Here is a 21,405-nt window from a genome sequence, read left to right on the forward strand (position 1 = left end):
AAGCATGATAGCAACATGAATTGGTACACTATTTCTGCTTTTTTGTGAGATTAACTTAACAACAGATGTGATCATGTTGCTTTATCAAAGATTTTCTCCCACTGAAAAAACTATCAAACTATTTTAGGTAGAACTTGTCATTTGATTAGCATAAACTTGCCAAGTTAGGCCATCTCCAACTGAAGAGTCTAGAGGGCCAAAGGATCGAAAATAGCTCTAAAACCGTCTCCAACCGAGGACTAGGCCAAAGGGTTCGTGGGCCCCACTGGACAAAAAAGGGCCAAAGGGCCAACCGGCCGCCAGCCAGCCTCGGGCCAAGCTAAAAAATTAGCCGTTATTATTTTTTTTTTGGGGGCCAAAAATTTAAAAATAATATTTAATTAAGGGCCAAAAAGGTGATTGGTTCTATGCGGGGATATTGCTTTTATTGCTCAAACCTCTCTCACAGCCGATATGGGACAAATATAATGAGTGCCACACATGCAAGCTTTTGCTTTCTCAATTCTCTTCTGTTGTGGGACAAATATAATGGGTGCCCCAAATATAAGCTTCCTATTAGACATGGTAAATGTGCATTTATACATGTAACTATGCAAACTAAGTTATACTAGTAATTGGACACTTAAATTAAAAAAATTAATTTAACATATAACTGTTAACCGCCGCAAGTAGACATGAAAGTGGCGCCAATTACTACGACGAAGTAAGTGTTTTCACAATTTATTTTAAATATTTAATTATATTACATTTAATTTAAGTTATTGTAGTTTTTAAATTTAAATAATAAATTATGTTTGGCCCTTTGGTCCTCGGTTGGAGATGATTTTTTGTGACAGAGTTAAAATGAGCCCTATGATACTTTGGCCCTCAATTGGAGATGCTAAGAAATATGACCCTACACTGTTCATTAAAATATTAATTTCTTGGAAGGTTAGATGGCTAAAACGAGCCGGCTAACCTTTGGTTGAAGATGGCCTTAGACTAATTAAAACTTTTTGGGAAATTGGGACCTACTGCTATTACTATACATCACATAATTGAAAATTTGAGTGGAATGTCTAATTGATGGGGACTCACATCCAGGCAAAACCTTTGGCTGTAGGATTGAGGGCTGCCATCAATTTACAAATGAAAAGAATTGATTTGAAAAGTGTAGCCTGCTTATCCTGACTACAAAAGCTTGATGCACAGATATTCCTCGTGTTAGTAATATAATTTAGTATTTGTTTTTTTTTTCTATTTTTCAAAAAGACAACCAGTTATTAGCTTTGCTATAATAATTTACTTTTTTTATGGCAAGAAAAAATTCACGGAGGTATTTCAATATCCCTTAAACCCTATAATCAATTAGTAGACGATGCCATTGATAATTCAGTTGCTTTAAAGTCAAAGTCTGTCAACTACTTTGTAGATTTCTAATAACTCGAAATGTCTCTCATTTTTTGGCCGAATCGTAATTTGCTTTACTATTATTACTACGTGGTGCTTCTATATGTAAAGGAAGAAACATATCGAGACTTAAACGATCAACTTACAGAAAAAATTGTATCCAAACGCAGCTGCCAATCTTGACCAGGAAAAGAACTTGATGCAAATCCCAGTAATGCATGGCAGTATATGCAGAAGATCAGCAATGGAAATACGTACAGAAAATGCTACAATGATTTAGGTTTAGGGTTTACTCGACTATGTTTAGAAGCCTAATAACATGCTAGATTCTTTTAACTGTGTAAAAATTGGCATTTTGTTGGCCTAATTAAATTAAACTATGTTCCTGTAGCTTCTGAAAGATGTATGGGAAAGAAAAGGACAGAAAATTAGTTAGTACAAAATGCTCATCTAAAGTTCTTTCAACCTTGCTTTTAGTGTTTTTAATCAACGTACCTGGCTAAGTGGCTTTTAGTAAGTTATGGTTCTAGTGGCGCATTTACAGGACTAGTGAAGGATATCGCCCCTACCACTCTTATTACTACTATGTTTATCTCAACTTCTCTCCACTTTGTTTATTAGGTGATGCTCCTAGTGGTGAATTCGTAGAAGGACGAGTGAAGATTATTGCCTCTCTACTCGCCCTCTTCGCTATACATGATATTCCACAATTTTTTTGCGGATGATTATAGTTGATAGGGGGGCAACCAATTCAAATTTGGGATGTTCGGCAAGAAGAGAAAAAGTGATATGAATTTGAACTACATCTTGCCACAAACAAAAAAACCCTATAGATTCGTCATTAGATATTCCAACTGTATTAAATAATTGTGAAATGCAAAATTTTATAATAAAAAAAAATCATGTCGCGTAACGAGAGGAATACCAAATGAAAAATAATACCCCTTATTACATATGCCATGTTTTCTCCATAACTAGCCTCAATATAGTGGCATTATTAATATATATACAAAAATTTGCAAAACTCACCAATTAACCCCCATACATCTATTTATAGCATCCTTGGCATCCTTGTTTTTTTTTGCCTTTCTTTTGATATGATTCCTTTAGCACCCTCCATTGATGGCCTATCGCCATCAAATGGTTACCAATATCAATTTGCATGTGTAATGAGTTGGTGTTGGTCCTCCATATCTCCATCCTCACCACCTTTATTGGAGAAGAAAAAAATTAAAGTTAGCTAGCTAGCTCACCTTTGGTTGGTGAAGGGACTAAGAAACAAAAGAAATCATATTGTTCATATAATCTTCATGCTTCAATCTTTGCCACATGTTTGCAAATTGCAATTGTCTAAACTAAACAAGTCACACCTTTGAACTATTGCAAAAAAGACTATTGGTTTTAGTCCAAGCTTACTAGTCTTCAATCAAAGCTTCGACACCAACCCACCCATCTTTTTGGGACCCCAAATTTCTACATACTAAGAATCAACTGATGAAGGAAATGACAATATGGTGGATAACAAAATGACAAGTAAACCCCCATAATTAAATATATAATTGTCAATAAAAAGGTTTAGTTGGCTCTTAGTTCGTAATTAATCTATAAGGTTTGGCCAAATATTTAGTGTCGAAAAATCCCAATAATAATATTTAATTATCTTTGTATAAGGGTTTTGACAAATAGTCATGAACTGCATTATTAGCAGCCAAGGTTTCGAACACATTTCCACCTTTTTCAAATACTCAATTTGACATGTTCAGTGTCTCGATCCCTCCTCACCGACTCATCTAGCGTAACTAAAATATGTCTTTGCTTAAATTTATTAGCATAAATAACTTAGTTGTCAATTTTAATGTGAGGAAAATCGAGTACCCAATTGATTTTTAGCATGTATATAAAGGGGGAGTTTGCATGGAAGTTTGTAAACTCGGTTCATGCAGTATATATACAATATACAGATAGAGTGAGTCTTAAGCCCGCTCTTAAGGTTTTAGATATGGAGAGTTTGAGCCAGCGTTATAGATTAGTGCTAATTCTAATCATATTTGCGGTGGCTTTACCGTCATGTTTCTCGCAAACAACCCGACTCTTCGAGTTTAATGTAAGCTAGAGTGTCTGCTCTTATTCTAGGGTAGTGAATTTCGCTTTCCCCTTCGCCCATGCATTCCTCTCCTTTTTCTAGTCTTTTGGCTGAGTACAAAAGGAAAAAAAAGGAGTGTTCTATCTTCGTTATGTGATTACCAAAAGAAAGTACGTAGGAAATTGAAAGCTTGATTTTTCTCTTTGGTTCTTTTGTTCAGGTTGAGTGGAAGAATGTAACTCGTTTGTGCAACACAAAGCCACTTCTAACAGTGAATGGAGAGTATCCAGGGCCAACCATTGCTGTCTATGAAGGTGATCATCTCGAGATTAAGGTCACTAATAGCATTGCCGAAAATACCACCATCCATTGGTGAGTATAAATAATCTTAGCTAGATTAATCATACTGACTTTGATTGCGTTAAGCAATCGCAACTAATTACTAATTAAGTTGTTGCTTAATTATTATGAGCGCAGGCATGGTGTGAGGCAACTAAGAACAGGATGGGCAGACGGTCCAGCTTATATCACACAATGTCCTATAAGAGGTGGCAAGACCTACACATACAAGTTCACTGTGGAGTACCAAAGAGGCACTCTCTGGTGGCATGCTCATTTTGCCTGGCAACGAGCTTCCATTTATGGCGCTTTCATCATCCATCCGCGCATGCCTTTTCCATTTTCCGCTCCGATTCAAGAAGAATTCCCCATCATCTTTGGTAATTATATGAAAAAATAAAACAATATAGAGGGCCAGTCATTTTTTCTTCATGATTTTTTTAGTGAGAGTTCAAAATTTCTTTATCTTGAATTGCTCACGTGTTTTGCTATTTCCCAGGTGAATGGTGGAATTCAGATGTAGGTGAAGTGGAAAATGAAATGAAGTATGGAGCTGGACCTAATAGTTCAGATGCTTATACCATCAATGGATTGCCAGGACCATTCTATCCTTGCTCGGACAAAGGTATATATCCAAAACTTAAGGGTACGGTTAGGATTTTTTCTGTAAAGGCTAAAAGTGGTTTATGGAGAAACATGTGCTATATGCTTCCTCATGAAGTACTTTCAAGTGTTTTTCCATGAATCGCTTTGATATTTAATTAAAATTTGAACGTGTAGATTTTATGAGGAGCAGTACTTTCTGCATAATTAGTCTCGAACGGACTAATTTTCAACCATATTTTTCTCTTTTCTACAATGAATTTACACGAATTTTCTTGTACTTACGCAGACACCTTCATCAAAACTGTGGAACATGGAAAAACGTACTTGCTTAGAATTATCAACGCAGCACTCAACGATGAGCTTTTCTTTGCTGTGGCTAATCACACACTAACTGTTGTGGAGATTGATGCCGTGTACACCAAACCATTCACAACCTCAGCGATCATGGTAGGTCCTGGCCAAACCACCAACGTTTTGCTCACTGCAAATCAAGTCCCTGACTCCTCGGGTGCCTTTTTGATGGGGGCCTGGCCTTACCTTACCTCCGTTTTCCCTTTCGACAATTCCACCACAGCCGGTTTCTTGCGTTACAAGAACACAAAGAGTGACAAAACTAAATATCCGCCAAAGGCGCTTAGTACTTTTGCGCCGGAAAAATACAACCTCCCTAAAATGGAAGACACAAAGTTTGTCACTATATTTAATAACAAGCTCAGAAGCCTAGCCTCACCTAAGTATCCGTGCAACGTTCCTAAAACTGTCGACAAGCGCGTGGTTATGGTTATAAGCCTAAATCTCCAAGATTGTCCAGGCAACGAAACCTGCAAGGGTTATGCTGGCAAGAAATTTTTTGCTTCTATGAACAACCAGTCCTTCATTCGTCCCGCCTTGTCGATTTTAGAATCTCATTACAAGAAACTCAGAGGCGCCGAGTACTCCACAGATTTCCCAGAGAAACCTTTGAAGCCGTTTGATTACACCAGTGTGGATCCAGTTTCGGAGAACATGAACACAAATTTTGGCACTAAGATTATGGAAGTGGAGCATGGAACAAACTTAGAAATTGTGCTACAAGGTACAAGTTTTCTTAACACTGAGAACCATCCAATTCATGTGCATGGACACAACTTTTTTATAGTCGGTATGGGGTTTGGGAACTTCAATGCTGCCAAGGATCCGGCAAAGTACAACCTCATTGACCCTCCGGAGAGAAACACGGCGGCAGTTCCAACTGGAGGATGGGCGGCGATTCGATTCAAGGCCGACAATCCTGGAGTTTGGTTCATTCACTGTCACCTTGAAGAGCATACTTCGTGGGGTCTTGCCTCGGGGTTTATTGTCAAGAATGGTCCAAAACCATCTCAGTGTGTGCTTCCTCCCCCTGACGATCTTCCCTTATGCTGAGATTTTTGAATAGACGACTCGATTTAGTATTTGTTGTATAACGAAGGCTTTGAACTCTTTACTTCTTTTTTGTGAACATGTATACCTTATCTATTATGTAGGCTTTGTACTTTTGGTATTAAGGACCGCACTAGAGAGGTTTATGTGTGTTTGACATACTTTCACTGTACACGCGTTATAATGAAAATGAATAAAAAAAAAAAAAAAGTAAAATTGTTGATTTTTTTAGGCTCTCCTTTCAATCCCGTCTTTTGGAGAACTTACCTGGTATGGTCCATGTACGTGCTTGAGGAGTTAGATTGGCAAGTTTTTGTGTATCTTGTGGCTCTAGGATCTCAAAGTAGCCGGATGGCTGTCATTGCCAAGGAGAAAGGACTATTACAAACATAACAGGATCAGTTTTCTTTAAGAAAATAATAAGAAGACTACCAAATGGTTAAAAAAAACTTGGAAATAATTATAAGATGATAAAGCGAAATGATTGTTACATTGAATGAGATTATTGTTACATAAGTTTGGTGGACCGATCTGTCTAAACTACTATAGTAAATTTCACGTTTTATCTCTTATGAAACACTTTTTTTTAATGATTGTTCGGAAGCGTTTCTCAAATGATTGAAAGCGGTCAAAAAGCCACTTGAAGCGCTTCTTACAAGAAATACACACTTCAAATGTTTTTCTAGGTTTCATTTGCATTTTTACCAAGGATTGATCCCGAAAAAATTTCACTAAAAACGTTTTCAATTATTTTAAAAGCACTTTGAGTAATAGTAATTTATTTACAATAACAATTAACCTATCATACAAGATGTAAAATTTGTCATAAAAATAAAATAAGAAAGAGGGAAGGCTGAGAGCTTGAGAAGCATATTTGCTTTCACAAACTAAAGTGAGAGGCACGCAGCTTTTTCTATTTGGAACTACAGCCAGCTTTCGAGTGGTACGCGTGCAATTAGCTACTTACCACTGGCAAATGCTACATGGAAAGTTAATTGGACAACTCTCACATCATATGAGACCAACGTAAAATAAAATAAAATAAAAATAATGATAATTTTACGATTTTGTAACAAGTGACTTGCGAATGACGAAGTGATCAGAGAACCTTACTGAAAATTTTCACTATTTGAAGACAAGAATTATAGATAGTGAGGAAATTTTACTTGGAAAGCTGAAATGTGACTGTGTAAGAAGTCTTTTATTCACTTTCTGCAAGGCAACAAAGACTGTGTGCGCTTTATGTGATGCCTTCGGTCACTCTGAAGTCAAAATTCCACTGCATTAAAATAATGACTAGGTTTTTTTTTTTTTTTTTTGGAAACTTAATGACTAGGTGTTTTTGGCAAAAGATTAAAGAATTGCCTAAGTGGCTTCGAGGTTCTCCCTTCTCTCGTCTTTCCAATGTTCTATATGCTGTCAATGCCAATAACAAATTGTTAGTGGGGACCTAGTTGATGAATTAGTTAAGGGGAGAAAGGAATAAAATATAAAGTTGCACATAAACACACACACACAAAATCGTTTAAAATCGATGATGAATTTGCTAAATTAGTTGTTTTCGATGGAGCTATCGCCGTGCTATTTAGCTTATGAGTTATTTAAGTATGTGTGATTTGTTGTTGGATTTGGGGACCCCAAACCCCAATGGTTGCTTGATTTCTCTGTAACGTTTTACATATTTTCACAATACGAGAGAATCTGTGATATTTCCGAGCATATAGAAACGGTTATAAAGCAACTTCTCCAAGTATATCAATTTAGTATTTTCAGTATTCTTGAGTGTATACAGTTACAAGGCATATTCTCTAAGCATAACAATTCATAATTTGTGGTATATTCAAGTGTATATACACGATTACAATACAAGTTCTCTCTTTGTATATCAACGCAGAATCGGTAGTAGCCTCGAGTAGACGCGTTTAAAAACATATTATTCATGTATATCGATGCATATATGCAGTCTAAGTGTACACACACGGTTACAAGTAGATTGTCTGATTGTATCAATGGAGAATTGAAGTATCCTCGAGTGTATACACAAAAGTAGATTATCCAGGTGTTATCTGATGAGCATAATAGGGACCATAGTTAGAGTTGAGTTCTTCTAAGTTTCCAACTTAATTTCCATATGAATGATTAGTTCATGATACCATTGCTAATCTCCACCAACTTTATCCACATTTTATAGATAGATATAGCAGATATGTTTGATCTTTAGATCTATAAACACAGAACCAGAGATAGCAAACTAGCAAACAGCCAAACCATTCCCAACCCCACACCCTTTCCTTTTCCTTCATCTCCTCCAACATGCCCACCACTACCTCCATCCACTTTAATTCCTTTCACCCTCCTCCTCAAGTGCTCCATTGTTGATTGATAGTACCAAAAAAGACCCAAAAACCAAAAATATAAACAAACCCAAATGTTCTTCACCACCTTCTTCTTCCTCTGCATTCTCTTCCCTGCCTTCCCGGGTCTACCCAACCCGGACGCCGCTCCCACCCAGTCATTCCTCCCAAACCGAACTCCCTCCCCACCCGCTACAATCCCTGCATTTCCAGAACAATCCAACTTAGTCGGGTGCCCGCTGCACCTCCCCAATGAGCTCTTCCATGGCATAAAGTCCGCATGCTCCGCCACCAAAGGCGATGCCTCAGGTCACTTGCAGCGCAGTAGGTGCTGTCCTGCGCTGGCCTCGTGGCTCTACTTTGCCTACTCTGACACCGCTCTCGGCAGAGTAGGCAGGGTGGGCCCAGCAGTGGCCGGTCAGCCTTATGATCCGCCACTGCTGCCGGACGAAACGGAAACTTGCGTTCAGGACTTGGGAAAGGCGCTGAAAAACAGAGGAATCGAGCTAATCAAGCCGAATGAGACCTGTGATGTTGTGTACTGCTATTGCGGGATAAGATTGCACCCCTTGAGCTGTCCCGAGGCGTTTTCGGAGAACGAAAGAGGGAAGCTTGTTGGGGATGAGAAGGTGAAGAAGTTGGAGAGAGATTGCTTGAGCAACGGCGCCAATGGCAATGGTCTTGGTGGCTGCTCCAAATGCTTGCACAGTCTCTACAATGTAAGTTCTTTTTCTATGTAATTGTAAAGTTTCTGTCTCCGTTTTATTTATTGTAGCTTGTAGGTTGCATCTTTTGTTCCTATTTCCACAAAAATGAAGAAGAAGAATTGAATAGGGTTTCTTCCGCTTCGTATCAAATCACTGAAACCATAACATTTTGTGTTCCTAGTTTCCGGCACACTGGAAATTTTCTCCTTTAAATTTCCTTTAAATTAGTCTGTCTAGAAATAGTAGACGCGCCTAGAGACACAACTTGGCTACTTACATATATTTGTACTCAAATTATTGTGTGATAAACATGCATAAGTAGCTCTTGAAAACAAACAACTAAGATAAAGTTCTACATATGTCAAACAACGAGGAACTCCTTACAGAGCGAAGACAAGTATTTTCGAGGGAGAAGTCCTATCATTGTAGAAAATTGACTATATTAACAGTATACTGATACTGTCATTTGAGAGCGTTTCCGAACCTTTATTTATTTCGGATTTTGTTGTTGTTTTGGATTGAGATTAGTTAGTTAGGTTCTTTTATTCGTTTGGAATATTGCTGGCTCTTCAATGCAAGGTTAATGTGTAACAGTATTTGTATGGTAGCATGAATTTGATTTGGATGCTTCACCAAACCCTTGTTTCTTCAAGCAATGACTATCGCTTTCTTTCATTTACTTTCATCTAACTAGAAAGCTTGATTGCGTATCAGCTTAACAAGAAGAAAACTTCCAATTCAAGCAAATTAGGGGACAGGACCACCAAAATGCACAACAAAGACTGTCAGCTGATGGGTCTCACTTGGCTCCTTGCCAAGAATCGGACGGCTTACATCCACACAGTTACATCCGTGTTTCGAGCTATCATGGTAAGCACCGACGGCTCCGATCCTCGGTCGTGCACGCTCAACAGTGACGGAATGCCTCTCGCTGTCGATTCTTCTGAAATTTCTGATCAGTCCTCGTCCAGCATCCTCGCAGCTTCCGTCTCGTTCTACCTTGTAATGTTACTTTCTTTGTTTTTTATGTTGTCGCTTGCCCTATGCTCCATCCAAAACTAGTCGAGATTCACAAATATTATGAACCGTGATGCATTGTTAGTTTTTAAAGGGGAGGGGTTTTGTGGGGATCCAACCCACAATAGGGTTAATAACTTAATAGGCATCATTGTTTTTCGTCATTGTAGTAAAGCGTCATTTGCTGTATTTCTTTTATGTACTCTTGTTATTGTTCTACGTTTATTTGTGGAGAGAGACAACCATGCACTCCAGGAATGCCATCATGGCGTCCGAACACTGGGGCATAGATCCCCAAGAGTTGTAGGTAAGTTATTCTCTAATTTGCGAGAGATGTTGCACCACAATAGCAGTACCGAAGATTTGCTCGGCAACGATAAGGAGGAATTTTTGTCCAAAAACTAGTAAGCCATGTGGGGCTAAGCTAACGTGTCCGAAAGAACTGCTGTTTTGTATTGAAGAGAAATTATGGAGACTGCATGTAACCTGTTTGGTGGCATTATTTTTCTGACAGTTGTGTTCGATCACGGGAAATTTCTGAAATGTCAACTTCGCCCAACCGCGGGGGGGCTTTGTCTTCTAGGGTTCGTGTAGGCATAAGGGTATGGGATTGAGCGAGCGGTGTGGAACCTACATAGAATTTTCGATTATTTTGAATATAATGAAATTGAAAATCTAAGTGCTTGAAGTATATGGAAGTGCTTTTGAATAGGTGATTATCCATAAAACACTTTTATGATCTGAAGCATTTTCAAGTTTTTATGTCAAACATTGCAAAAAGAGTGTTCAGTTGTTTGAAAATGTTTTTGATAATTTCAAAAACAATGCAAGTAGTGGTTTACCCTGATGGTTAAGATCTTTTTTCTTTAATCCACTGCGTCCTAAGTTCGAACCTTCACTCTTTCGTTCAGTGTAAATTAGTGTAAAATATCACTTGTACAAATAAAAACAAGAATAATGCTAGGAGACTACATTAGTAGACAAAAATTTATAAACTAAATGACATGGAAGTTGATGATTGAGTTATTACTTAAGCGTTGATAAACTTACTTATTCCTATAGTGACAAATCATTTAATATGCAAATTTTGTTTACAAATTTAATCTCCCTAACACTACGTAAAAAACAAACAAACTAAAACAGTCGAATGTTGATTCTAAACTAACCTGAGCCTGTTGATAAGTGATCCATTATATTTATCTTCGTTCGATCCATTTATATGATGGGTTGGGCTTGGTTGGGTTAGGGTCATGTGCTTTGAATGCTCAGTCAAGCCATCATACGGTTCATAACCATTTGGACCAAAGAAAATTACGGTTCATACCCATTATGTCAGATTTATTTCTTGGCGGAGATAGCGTATTTCACGCTAATATTATCAGAAACGCTTTTAATTTTTAGAAGTAATTTTAAATACGAATATCAATTGGTTGAGCATGGATTCAAATTTAAATTCATCCATTAATGAAAAGAAAAGGTTAAAATTTATTTTTCAAACTTTAAGGTCTCACCCACCCGTTGAGAGCTAGAACAATAACGGATCCATGATTCTAACTTCAAATGGTCTTATACAATTATATGTTCTTTTAAATGGAAATAACGTGCAGTGCACAAAAGTTTTCACTATTCTAAATTTGGCATTTCGTCGAGCATTTAGTTTGCATGTTGTTCCCTGTCGTGCCATGTTGCATTTATGCTAATAGATGCCAACATTTGCCGAGTGTTGTAGATAGGTCTTACATAATTCTATTCAGTGACTCTACTAAGTACTATCGATATCCCATGCCAAGTGGCGCATGTAGACCCATCTTACTGAGGGATGTTGATGCATCCTACTGAGTGTTGTCTAAATATACCAAACATGTGTTTCATCGAACATTTAATGAGCACAAAAAGGTCCTAAGGACCTTTACTAGCTTTCTCCTGAACCTTTACTAGCTTTCTCCTGACCTCAGGAGGGTCCCGAGATCATCCTGGGTCGCTATGTAGATCCACCCTAGCCTTGACTATGGAGTCGTCTTCACTCCAGCTAGGGCTATTCCTTTGAAACCAAATTGAGTTTTGATTTCTTATTTGAATTATCGTAGTTAAAAATATGACCGCACAAAAGAAAACACATCAATTGCCTTGTTCTTTTGTCAGCCTCCCTTTCAAGTGACAAAAAAATGCACTGGTTTCTAAGACCATCTCCAATCCTTGAGGATAAAGCTTAAACATTTGAGCCAGAAAATTTTAAACTATAAGCTAGAAACTATTTTTTTTTCCTCCAATCTTTGAATGATTTTAGCCTAACTTTTTGTTTTCAGTAACTTTTTTTTAAAATAAAATTTATGTAGATTATCTTAATTTATTTTTATGAACATTTTGGTCTAAAAATATTTAAATTCCGATAAGTAATTAAAAATCATACAAATACATAGGTATTTATAAAGTTTTAAGTTAAATTTGATTTACATAATTTTCTTAAATTATTTTAGACGTTAAATTTAATTTTGGACCGTCAAATCTTTTTATTATTATTATTAGATTTGATCTCATTTGATCATAGTCTTTAGATTATAAGTAAAAAAAACAAAAAAATGTTTGAAATATGACAGTTTGGTGAGTCCAGAATAATTTAAACCAAGCTTAAATTCTGGGGGGAATCTAGCCCAGAGGTATATTTTTTTCCCAGGCCTTATTTTAGCCAATGATTGGAGATGGTTTGGGAGAGTTTTAAAGCTCACATTTTATTTCGAAATTTTTTATTTTATTTTAAGCTTTATCCAGGAGATGGAGATTGTTTAAAACAGTAATTTTATTCACTTAGATTTAGCATAATAAACTATAGAAGTGTGCTTTGCTTCATATACTCAAGTCCGAATGAACATAAGATGTATATGAAATAAATAAATAGAAACATTAATTTTCAGAAATTTTTACACGCAGAGTAAAACATTTTCAATTAAGAATCTTTTTTGGTCATTGCTGACGCAAATTTCTATTACCAATTCAACAACCTTTGAACAAAAAGACAATCCAGAGTGTACAGAAGACAAAACCACAACCAGTTGGAGTTACAACGAAGGCCGTACTGTAATGTAGTAAGGCTCACATTAACAAATCTGCACCCCCTCTCAAAACGCACTGAGGCTCCGCAAAGACTGTTTGTCCTGACCTGGATTCATGCTTATCTTGAGGTCGCATGAACCATGAAGGGTCTAATACATGTGTAAGTGGTGGGGTCTGTAACGGACGGTAAAGATCGAGCCATCTGAACGGTCAAGATGGTGGTTCAACCCTAGGGTGGCTGTACCCGCGTTGCTCTCTGCTTTCTCTTTGCTTTTTGATAGCCTATGCATGCATCATACATTACACATACTCCGAAGAGGGCCCATTTCACTTTCTTTTTTTTTTTTTTTTTTTTTTTTTTAATTTTACTTTTACACTACTATATAAACCCTACTCCTCCTCTCCCCACATCACAAAGCATTTCTTGCTTTTGCTTATGTTTCGCTTAGCGTCTTTCCTTTTCTTCCTAGCTGTTTTTGCTCTTAATTTCCTCCCTGATCTCATGGCTGCCTCCGTCGATCCGCTTGTCGTCGGCCGAGTGATTGGCGATGTCGTGGACATGTTCGTCCCCACCGTGAGCATGTCTGTCTACTTTGGTTCCAAGCATGTCGCCAATGGCTGTGACATCAAACCTTCCATGGCCATCAACCCACCCAAAATCACCGTCTCTGGTCACCCTGGCGAACTCTACACCCTGGTTTGTGCTTTTTCACCTCCTGCACACCTAGATCAACTCGATCCTTTTGCATGCATGAGTCAAATTTACAATTTTCACTTTTTTGTGTGCATATATATACATATATACCTGATAAAATTGTTCATGCAGGTGATGACTGACCCTGATGCTCCGAGTCCGAGTGAGCCAAGCATGAGGGAGTGGGTCCATTGGTGATGATCAACTGCATCCTCTTGCATGAATTGCGTTTTAATTTATTTACCTTAATGTGACAGATTTTTTGTTTGTCAATCTTTCTTAATTGGACTCAGAAAAATTAACTTCATGCACACTGTTTGTGATTTCAGGATCGTGTCTGATATCCCTGGAGGAACAAACCCTCTCAGAGGTAAATTACAATACGAAGAGAAAAAGAAAAAAAAAAGAGTTGAATCTCTTCCTACCTGTTTATTTGACCGTTTTCAAGTCTTTATTTTTCTTTGTTGCAGCTTTTGCATGCATGCAACACTGTAACAAGGGTTCTTACGGATACACAAATGTATACACACATAAATCTTCGAGCAGAAACTTTATTCCATTCTTTATACTGTCAAAGAGAGAATCTCTGGCAAAACTCTCGTTTCCAAGCGGAATCATTATGCATGTCTTTGGCTTCAAATGTTTTCAGATTATTTATGAAAACATCATAAAATATTTTCAGGGTTACATGATTACATCACCTCATTTGATGTCCCCATATTCTCGAAAAACCGTGCATGTTTTCACTCCTATACCTCATAAGCATCTGTCACTCTCACTAGCCGCAAAACAGCCCAATTTGGGTATAACAATTTACCATAACCACGTGTCGTGTATCATGCCTTTTCAATTTGTCAATGTATTTTTTATATTTGTGCACAATTCCTTTTTTTTTTTTTTTTTTTTTTTGTGTACTCGAATTAAGAATAAAATAGTTTTTAAATTTTTTCCTGAATGGTGTTTTTGTCTTTGCATGGATAGCAAAGATGACACGTAGTCCATCCTGGGAACACCGCTTGTCAAGGTTACCTTGTTGAAGTGGTAACCTCACCCACGTGGCACAAAAAAATTTTTCAGTATCAAGCTCTCAAATTAATTTTGATTTTTTTTCCTAACAAAAAAAGCTAAATTTTGGTTTAAATATAAAATAATAACATGTAATAAGACTAATAATATGAGCTAACAATCAATAAATAAAATAACAAAATAATTATTGCAGGGAAAGAGATACTGCCGTACGTTGGTCCGAGGCCACCAGTGGGAATTCACCGCTACATTCTGGTGCTGTTTCAGCAGAAGGCTCCGATGGGGTTGGTGGAGCAGCCACCCTCTCGTGCCCATTTCAACACCCGCTTCTTTGCGGCGCAGCTCGACCTTGGACTGCCGGTTTCCACCGTCTACTTCAACTCACAGAAGGAGCCAGCAAACAGGAGGCGCTGAGCGTTTTCATATATCACTAGGGCGGATGGTGTGGTGTTGTTTTCACCAAGGAATAAGAAGATAGAATTAGTGAATAAAAGATAGGAGTCTGGCTTTAATTAGAGTGTGTAATGAAGCTAGTATTATTTATAATATGTAATGCATGCATGTTAATTATTATATGAAGCTAGCAAAGCTGGGGTGGGTCTTTCTCTATGGGGTTGGGATTTTGGGTGCTTTTGGTATGTATGTGCAGAAACTGTCTCACTCTTAATTATAAGTCTTTTCCCTATTTTAGTTGGCCTTTAATTTGAAGATTAAATGATGTTGTTGTGTTAATTGCTTCTAATTTAAGGATAAGAAATGGGTAAAAGTGGATAATGACTTGATTTTTATTTAATGGTAAGGTTTGACTTAAAGAAAGAACTTTCTTTGCATGTCGGGCGATTTCCCAAAAAGAAATTTCACATTATTTTGGTTAAAACCAATGTTTGCACGTCAGACGGCAGTTAGACGTAACGTTTACTGGAAGTTAGACGTAATGTTAGTGAGATAAGAAAGGTCAGTTAAACATATGCCAGTTAGACGTAACGTTTACTAAGATAAGAAAGGACGTGAGTTCGACTTAACGTTTACTAAGATAAGAAAAGTCAGTTAGACGTATGCCAATAAGACGTAACGTATATTGAGATAAGGCAAGCCAGTTTGACGTAACGTTTACTAAGATAAGAAAGGCTTGTTAGACGTAATGTTTACTGGGGTATAAGAAATAACTTTCTATGCATGTCGAACATCTGTCAAAAAAGAAATAACTTTCTACACATGTCAAACATCAATTATACGTAACGTGTACTAAGATAAGAAAGATCAGTTAGATGTAACGTTTACTGAGATAAGACAGACCAGTTAAACATAACGTTTACTGAGATAAGAAATAACTTTCTATGCCTGTCGGACGCTTGTCAAAAAGGTAATTTCACCTTTGTGGTCTTATTGTGCATGTCTGACGCTTGTCAAAAAAGAAATTTGACATGCTAATTAAGACAACATCAATATCAAGAAAGAAATTTTTATGCATGTCAGATGCTTGTCAAAGAAGAAATTACACAATTATTGTAGTCAGAAAGAACTTTTTGTGCATGTCGGACGCTCATCAAAGAAGAAATTTCACAATTACTGTGGTTAGAAAAAACTTTTGTGCATGTCGATCATTTGGTCACGATAAAAAAACTTTCTTTGCATGTCAAATGCTTGTCCAAAAAGAAATTTTACATTACTATTGTCAGAAAAAAAAAAATATTATGCACATGTATGACACTGATTAAGAAAGACATTTTACACACAATAATTTAGACGACATCAATAGCTCAATAAAAATTTCGCACATAATAATACACTATTGGGGAAGAACTTTTTATACATACCAGAAGCATGTCAAGAATGAAATTTTCACTCTGCATGATAAACTCTCATGATCTGATCAAGAAATAACTTCAACTCCCCGAAGGAGCCGGGGAACAGGAGGCCCTCAGCGTTTCCATTGAATGGAGTGGTGGTGTTTCTTTACAGTGGATTTAATTATAGTATGTTTTAGTGAACCTTGTATTTCATGTAATGTAATGCATGCATGTTAATTACATATGAAGCTAGGGTGTTTCTCCGTGGGGTTGGGATTTTGGGTGCTTATGGTATGTATGTGCAGAAACTGTCTCTCTAAATTACAAGTCTTTTTCCTATTTAATTGGCCTTTAATTTAGAGAGTAAACAAAGTAGCTAGTTATGTTTAAGGTTAATTTTATTCGTCTACGTGGTAAAGAAGTTAGTAATCATATTCTTGTGGTGTAGTCGGTTAGTAATCTTTGTTCCAAATTAAAATTTTATCCCGGTTCTGTTAAAAAGTTGCATGTGCTGCCCAGTAATGTCCATTACTGTCTTAATTAACCAATGATAATGTGCCACATGAACATCAAAGTTATTTTTTTTATAATATTTTTCCCAAAACTGAAAAATAAAAAAATTAAAATAAGAAAGTAAAAGTGGAAAAGCCATCAGTTCTTCCCTCCACGCCGCCGCACCACAAATCGAAAACTGCGTTTGACACACACCTGACACCCCCACAATAATGAATCCCATTTATTCCTTCAAATATAGTTACTCATGTCTGATCAAAGAAACAATCTAATTAGTAAAACAAATTATAAAAATACAATAACAAATAAGTTTTATCTCACTAAGTTGAGCGACTATATGAATCTTAGAACGTCATTATTCTCACTTTTACGCCAAGTTTTTAGTTAGCTCAAAGTATTCTATAGCTTTTCTTATAGTCTCTTTCCAAGTCTTCTTAGTCTTTCCTCTACCCATTTGCCGTGAGCCTCTGTCTCATAGCACCATCTTCTAACCGGAGTATCTGTAGGTCTTTGGTTCATATGTTCAAACCATTTTAACAGATTTTTCTCATCTTATCTTCGATTGTGGTCACTCTTACTTTACTTCAGATATCCTCGTTTTTAATCTTATCTTTCTCATGTACCCACAAATCCAACGAAACATTCTCATGATCATTACATTGATTTTTTTGCACGTATTGCTTTTTAATCGCCTAACATTTCGTGCTATAAAGCATTGTTAGTCTTATTGCCGTCCTAATTTTTTCTTGACCTTTAGTGGCATACAACGACCGATCATTACACCGGATCCACATCATCCATTCAGCTAGTATTTTATAATTGAGATCTTCGTTTAATTGTCCGTTATTTTGCAAGCTAGAGCTTAAATAAGAAAATCTCATATTGTTCAACAGCCAGTAATTCTTGCAGCACAATGACCATAGATTCGATAGCATTGGCGTGAATCGTTGTGGGATTGAGGGTTACTGGGATAGTCGGTGGAGACGGCGAGACTTGGGTTTGCCGGAGGCGCTGATGGGACTGAGGTTCGGGGAGAACACTGGGAAAGGGATGGGCGTATATAATATTTCCTTTTTTTTTCAGTTTTTTATTGTGAAATAGTGTAAATGTCACACATATGATTATACGAGGATGCAAACCAAAAAGGACTTTCGTGACAATCATTGAAAGTCTTAGGTGAAAACGTCTTAGAGAGGTGAAATTTTTTCTTCATGCATGTAAAGTGTTATCCGATATAAACTTCTATATATAGAGGTATGTTTGTATCCTCAATATAACACACATAAAATTAAAAGTGAAGGTTATAATATCAATCTCCCTCCCTTCTCTTTACCTGTATCCTTTTTTGTATGATAAAATTACAAAAATAAACAGTGTGATACAATGCACCATTTTCACTTCGATTTCTAGCAAATTTCATCTCTCTCTTACTTTTGCCCAAGGTTCTAAAAGACGCTAGGCGCTGGTCTGGCGGCTGTCCGCCTAGGTAGACTAGGCGGATTTAAATAAATATATTATTTATTATATAATAAGTAATAATATTAAGTTCGGCGAGGTAAATGTATTAAAAAGGGACAAATTTTAGCAGATGGTGCTGCTACGGTTGGCGGCGAACTCGCTTTGGGAAAAAACATATTAGTAGCTTATATGCCACGGGAAGGTTACAATTCTGAAGATGCGGTACTCGTTAGTGAGCGTTTGGTATATGGAGATATTAAAATATAAAATAAAAGAATACAGGAGACTCACCCAACACATCAGCAACCACGTGGAGCCAAGGCTACTCACCCAACACACGAGGCCAAGGTCCCTATCCATCATCGCGTGCAGCCAAGGAGACTCACCCATCACCTGGCAATACGGGCCTGCTCCCTGACTCTGATACCATGTCAAATTATCATAGAGACAGGCCAAAGACCCACTTCCAACAACACCGATATTGTCTCCAACTTGTTAATTACCACCTATGTGTGGTTTTATCACAAAAGACTTCGGTGTTAGTAGAAGTGTCTAAACTTTTCTTTTCTTAGAGACAGTTGATGTGGAATATTTCAACTCCTAGTCAAAGGCAACCCTGGTCCTTTCCTTTTAGTGTTGAGATATTATATAACTTGAGAGACTTAATGTTCACTTAGCATGTAAATGACCTACCGACATAGTATCCGTATATATGATGATACCCAACCAAGATGAATGAATTATATTGGTGTTTCCTTTTTGTTTTTTTGTTTTTTGGTTTTTTTTTGGGAGGGGGGGGGGGGTGAGGGTGGTGAAGTGGCGGCCGCTGTGTGGATGGGATGGTGTTGATTGACACCTTCCCAACGCAAGGCATGAGAGGGTAGATGGGAAACTTTTATAGCTTTTTTTTTTTTTTTTTTTTTGGGGGTTTGGGGGGGGGGGGGTGGGGAAGGGGTGGTGAGGGCGGTGAAGTGGCGGCCGCTGTGTGGATGGTGTTGAGAGGGTAGATGGGAAAATTTTAATAGCATCTTTGGGGTGGGGGGATGGTGAGGGTGGTGAAGTGGCGGCCGCTGTGTGGATGGTGTTGATTGACACCTTCCTAACGCAAGGCATGAGAGGGTAGATGGAAAACTTTTATAGCATCTTGTACTACATACCTACCCTCCGGCATGATCACCGTAATGATTATGGATAACCAATTATAGCTATTGTTGATAACTGTACTTAATTTGACCCCAACCACGACGGGGCTTGCAGGTGTGACATGCATTGAGAATCAGATTGAAGAGCACAATCTAGATCGCGGGAATTATAAATCTCACTATATGGATATAAGTTTTTGGAATGCAGGGTTTCATGAATCGAAGAGGATGGTTCACGAGTCGTGCCAAAACGAATGAATATTTGTTTCCAAAAAAAAAATGAATGAATATTTAAAACATATATATTATAAATGTTACAGAAATCATGAAATATTACAAGAGAATCAAATCCAATGAGAGATTCCAGCCGTGCCAAGAAATACAACCAGGAGCCTTTACTAGCTCCTTTATGTTAGTTTAAGAAGTAATAAACGAGTTTAATCTATTATTTAAATTAGATAATCAGTTTTTTTTTTTTCTTTCTCCGTTCAGAATCGTCTAAGCTCGACGGGAGGCCAATGAGGTGGCACGCAAATTGGCAAGGCTGGCTTTGTCGTTGGAGAGCAACAAGTAACTTGGTAGATTGGCAAGGCTGGGTTTGTCGTTGGAGCAACAAGTAACTTGGTTTGAGGAACCACCTGATGTAATAATTGATCTTTTATTTGAGGATAGTACTTCTCAGTAATTTTTGGTGCGGGATACTCTTTTTCCCTTCAACTGGTTGAAATCTCTGACAAGGTTTTTATCGAGACCCTTTTTGTTGCACTCTATCTTTCATATTGTACGTATTTACTCTTTATTATCAATGAATATCGTACTTGTTCTAGGAAAAAAAAATTAGCTAATCGGTTAAACCTAATTATCAAATCTGGAGGATCATTAACGCTAATTCCATCTTAGGTTCGATTCTCGACAAAGGAAAATTTGAACCACATTATTGCTAATCTATTATGAGGTGCTCACCCCCTCTCCTTAGTTTAGATAATATCGTTTGTTCAAAAAAAAATCTAGAGGATAATTAATGCTAATTCCGCTAAATTTCTGGAAGTCTCAATCTCTGTTGAGCTATAATAACTATATCTACACAGCATATACATATCCTTCTACATTGCCATAGCATGTTGATGCTCTGCGTTAGTGTCATCGTGATGAGCTGGGATTGTTTAAGTTCAAAGGTTAGCTTATAGAAGCTGGAAGATCGTAGTTAATTAGAAGATTAGATCGAGTACAAAATTAAGGAGACTTTAATTAAGTTAACATTTTCCATTTCAATATGTCGTTGGGAAACAAGTATTGAACTCACTACAAATATGTATCGTTTATTTGAGTTGAATCTAAAATATTCTCTTAAATTGAGTAGCACTATACCAACTGGTCAGATGTTTGTATTATTTTGTAGGTAAATCACTCCATTTTGTAGGTCTTGTTGCAGTACTCCTACATGTGGTTGTGTAATTTTGTTGCCCTCTTCGTGTTTATCATACTAATAGAATAGTACTCACTCACATGATCAAGGTATTATTAACGTGGAAAGGGTGATGTTTTGCTCAATACCCTCAAATGGTGGTAATGTTCACCATCCTATTTATTATCATTGGATGAGTTTAAATTTTGAGATTTGTGTCTATTCATTACATATATCTTGAAATTTAATCTTATCCAATAGTGATAAATAAGGTAGTGAGCATCATCATTGCTTGATAATGGTCAGCAAAAATATATTCGATGGAAAATGCTAGGGAATCCATTTGTTTAGACCATATTTTGTAAATCATATGATGTGACGGGTTGATGATTAGATTCCTTATTTAAATTATTAAAGAAAAATCCAACCA

General features: G+C 37.1%; 3 protein-coding genes across 3 annotated transcripts; all 3 read left to right on the forward strand.

The window, feature by feature from the left end:
* The first annotated feature begins 3,332 nt into the window (after positions 1–3,332).
* LAC1 (laccase 1) lies at positions 3,333–6,028 on the forward strand. Its single transcript, XM_068451131.2, has 5 exons — positions 3,333–3,493; positions 3,693–3,844; positions 3,950–4,191; positions 4,311–4,436; positions 4,704–6,028. Exons 1-5 carry the CDS (start codon positions 3,389–3,391, stop codon positions 5,819–5,821), a joined length of 1,743 nt encoding a protein of 580 aa, XP_068307232.1. The 5' UTR covers positions 3,333–3,388; the 3' UTR covers positions 5,822–6,028.
* A 1,766-nt stretch (positions 6,029–7,794) lies between these two features.
* Positions 7,795–10,085, forward strand: LOC137713266 (putative GPI-anchored protein At4g28100). Its single transcript, XM_088683692.1, has 2 exons — positions 7,795–8,891; positions 9,594–10,085. Exons 1-2 carry the CDS (start codon positions 8,247–8,249, stop codon positions 9,939–9,941), a joined length of 993 nt encoding a protein of 330 aa, XP_088539818.1. The 5' UTR covers positions 7,795–8,246; the 3' UTR covers positions 9,942–10,085.
* Positions 10,086–13,198: 3,113 nt separating this feature from the next.
* On the forward strand, positions 13,199–15,382 carry E12A11 (PEBP (phosphatidylethanolamine-binding protein) family protein). Its single transcript, XM_068451190.2, has 4 exons — positions 13,199–13,644; positions 13,774–13,835; positions 13,971–14,011; positions 14,861–15,382. Exons 1-4 carry the CDS (start codon positions 13,384–13,386, stop codon positions 15,079–15,081), a joined length of 585 nt encoding a protein of 194 aa, XP_068307291.2. The 5' UTR covers positions 13,199–13,383; the 3' UTR covers positions 15,082–15,382.
* Positions 15,383–21,405: the final 6,023 nt, after the last annotated feature.

This window comes from Pyrus communis, chromosome 14 (assembly GCF_041283825.1).
Source record: "Pyrus communis isolate YQ-2024b chromosome 14, ASM4128382v1, whole genome shotgun sequence".
Classification (NCBI taxonomy): Eukaryota; Viridiplantae; Streptophyta; class Magnoliopsida; order Rosales; family Rosaceae; genus Pyrus; species Pyrus communis.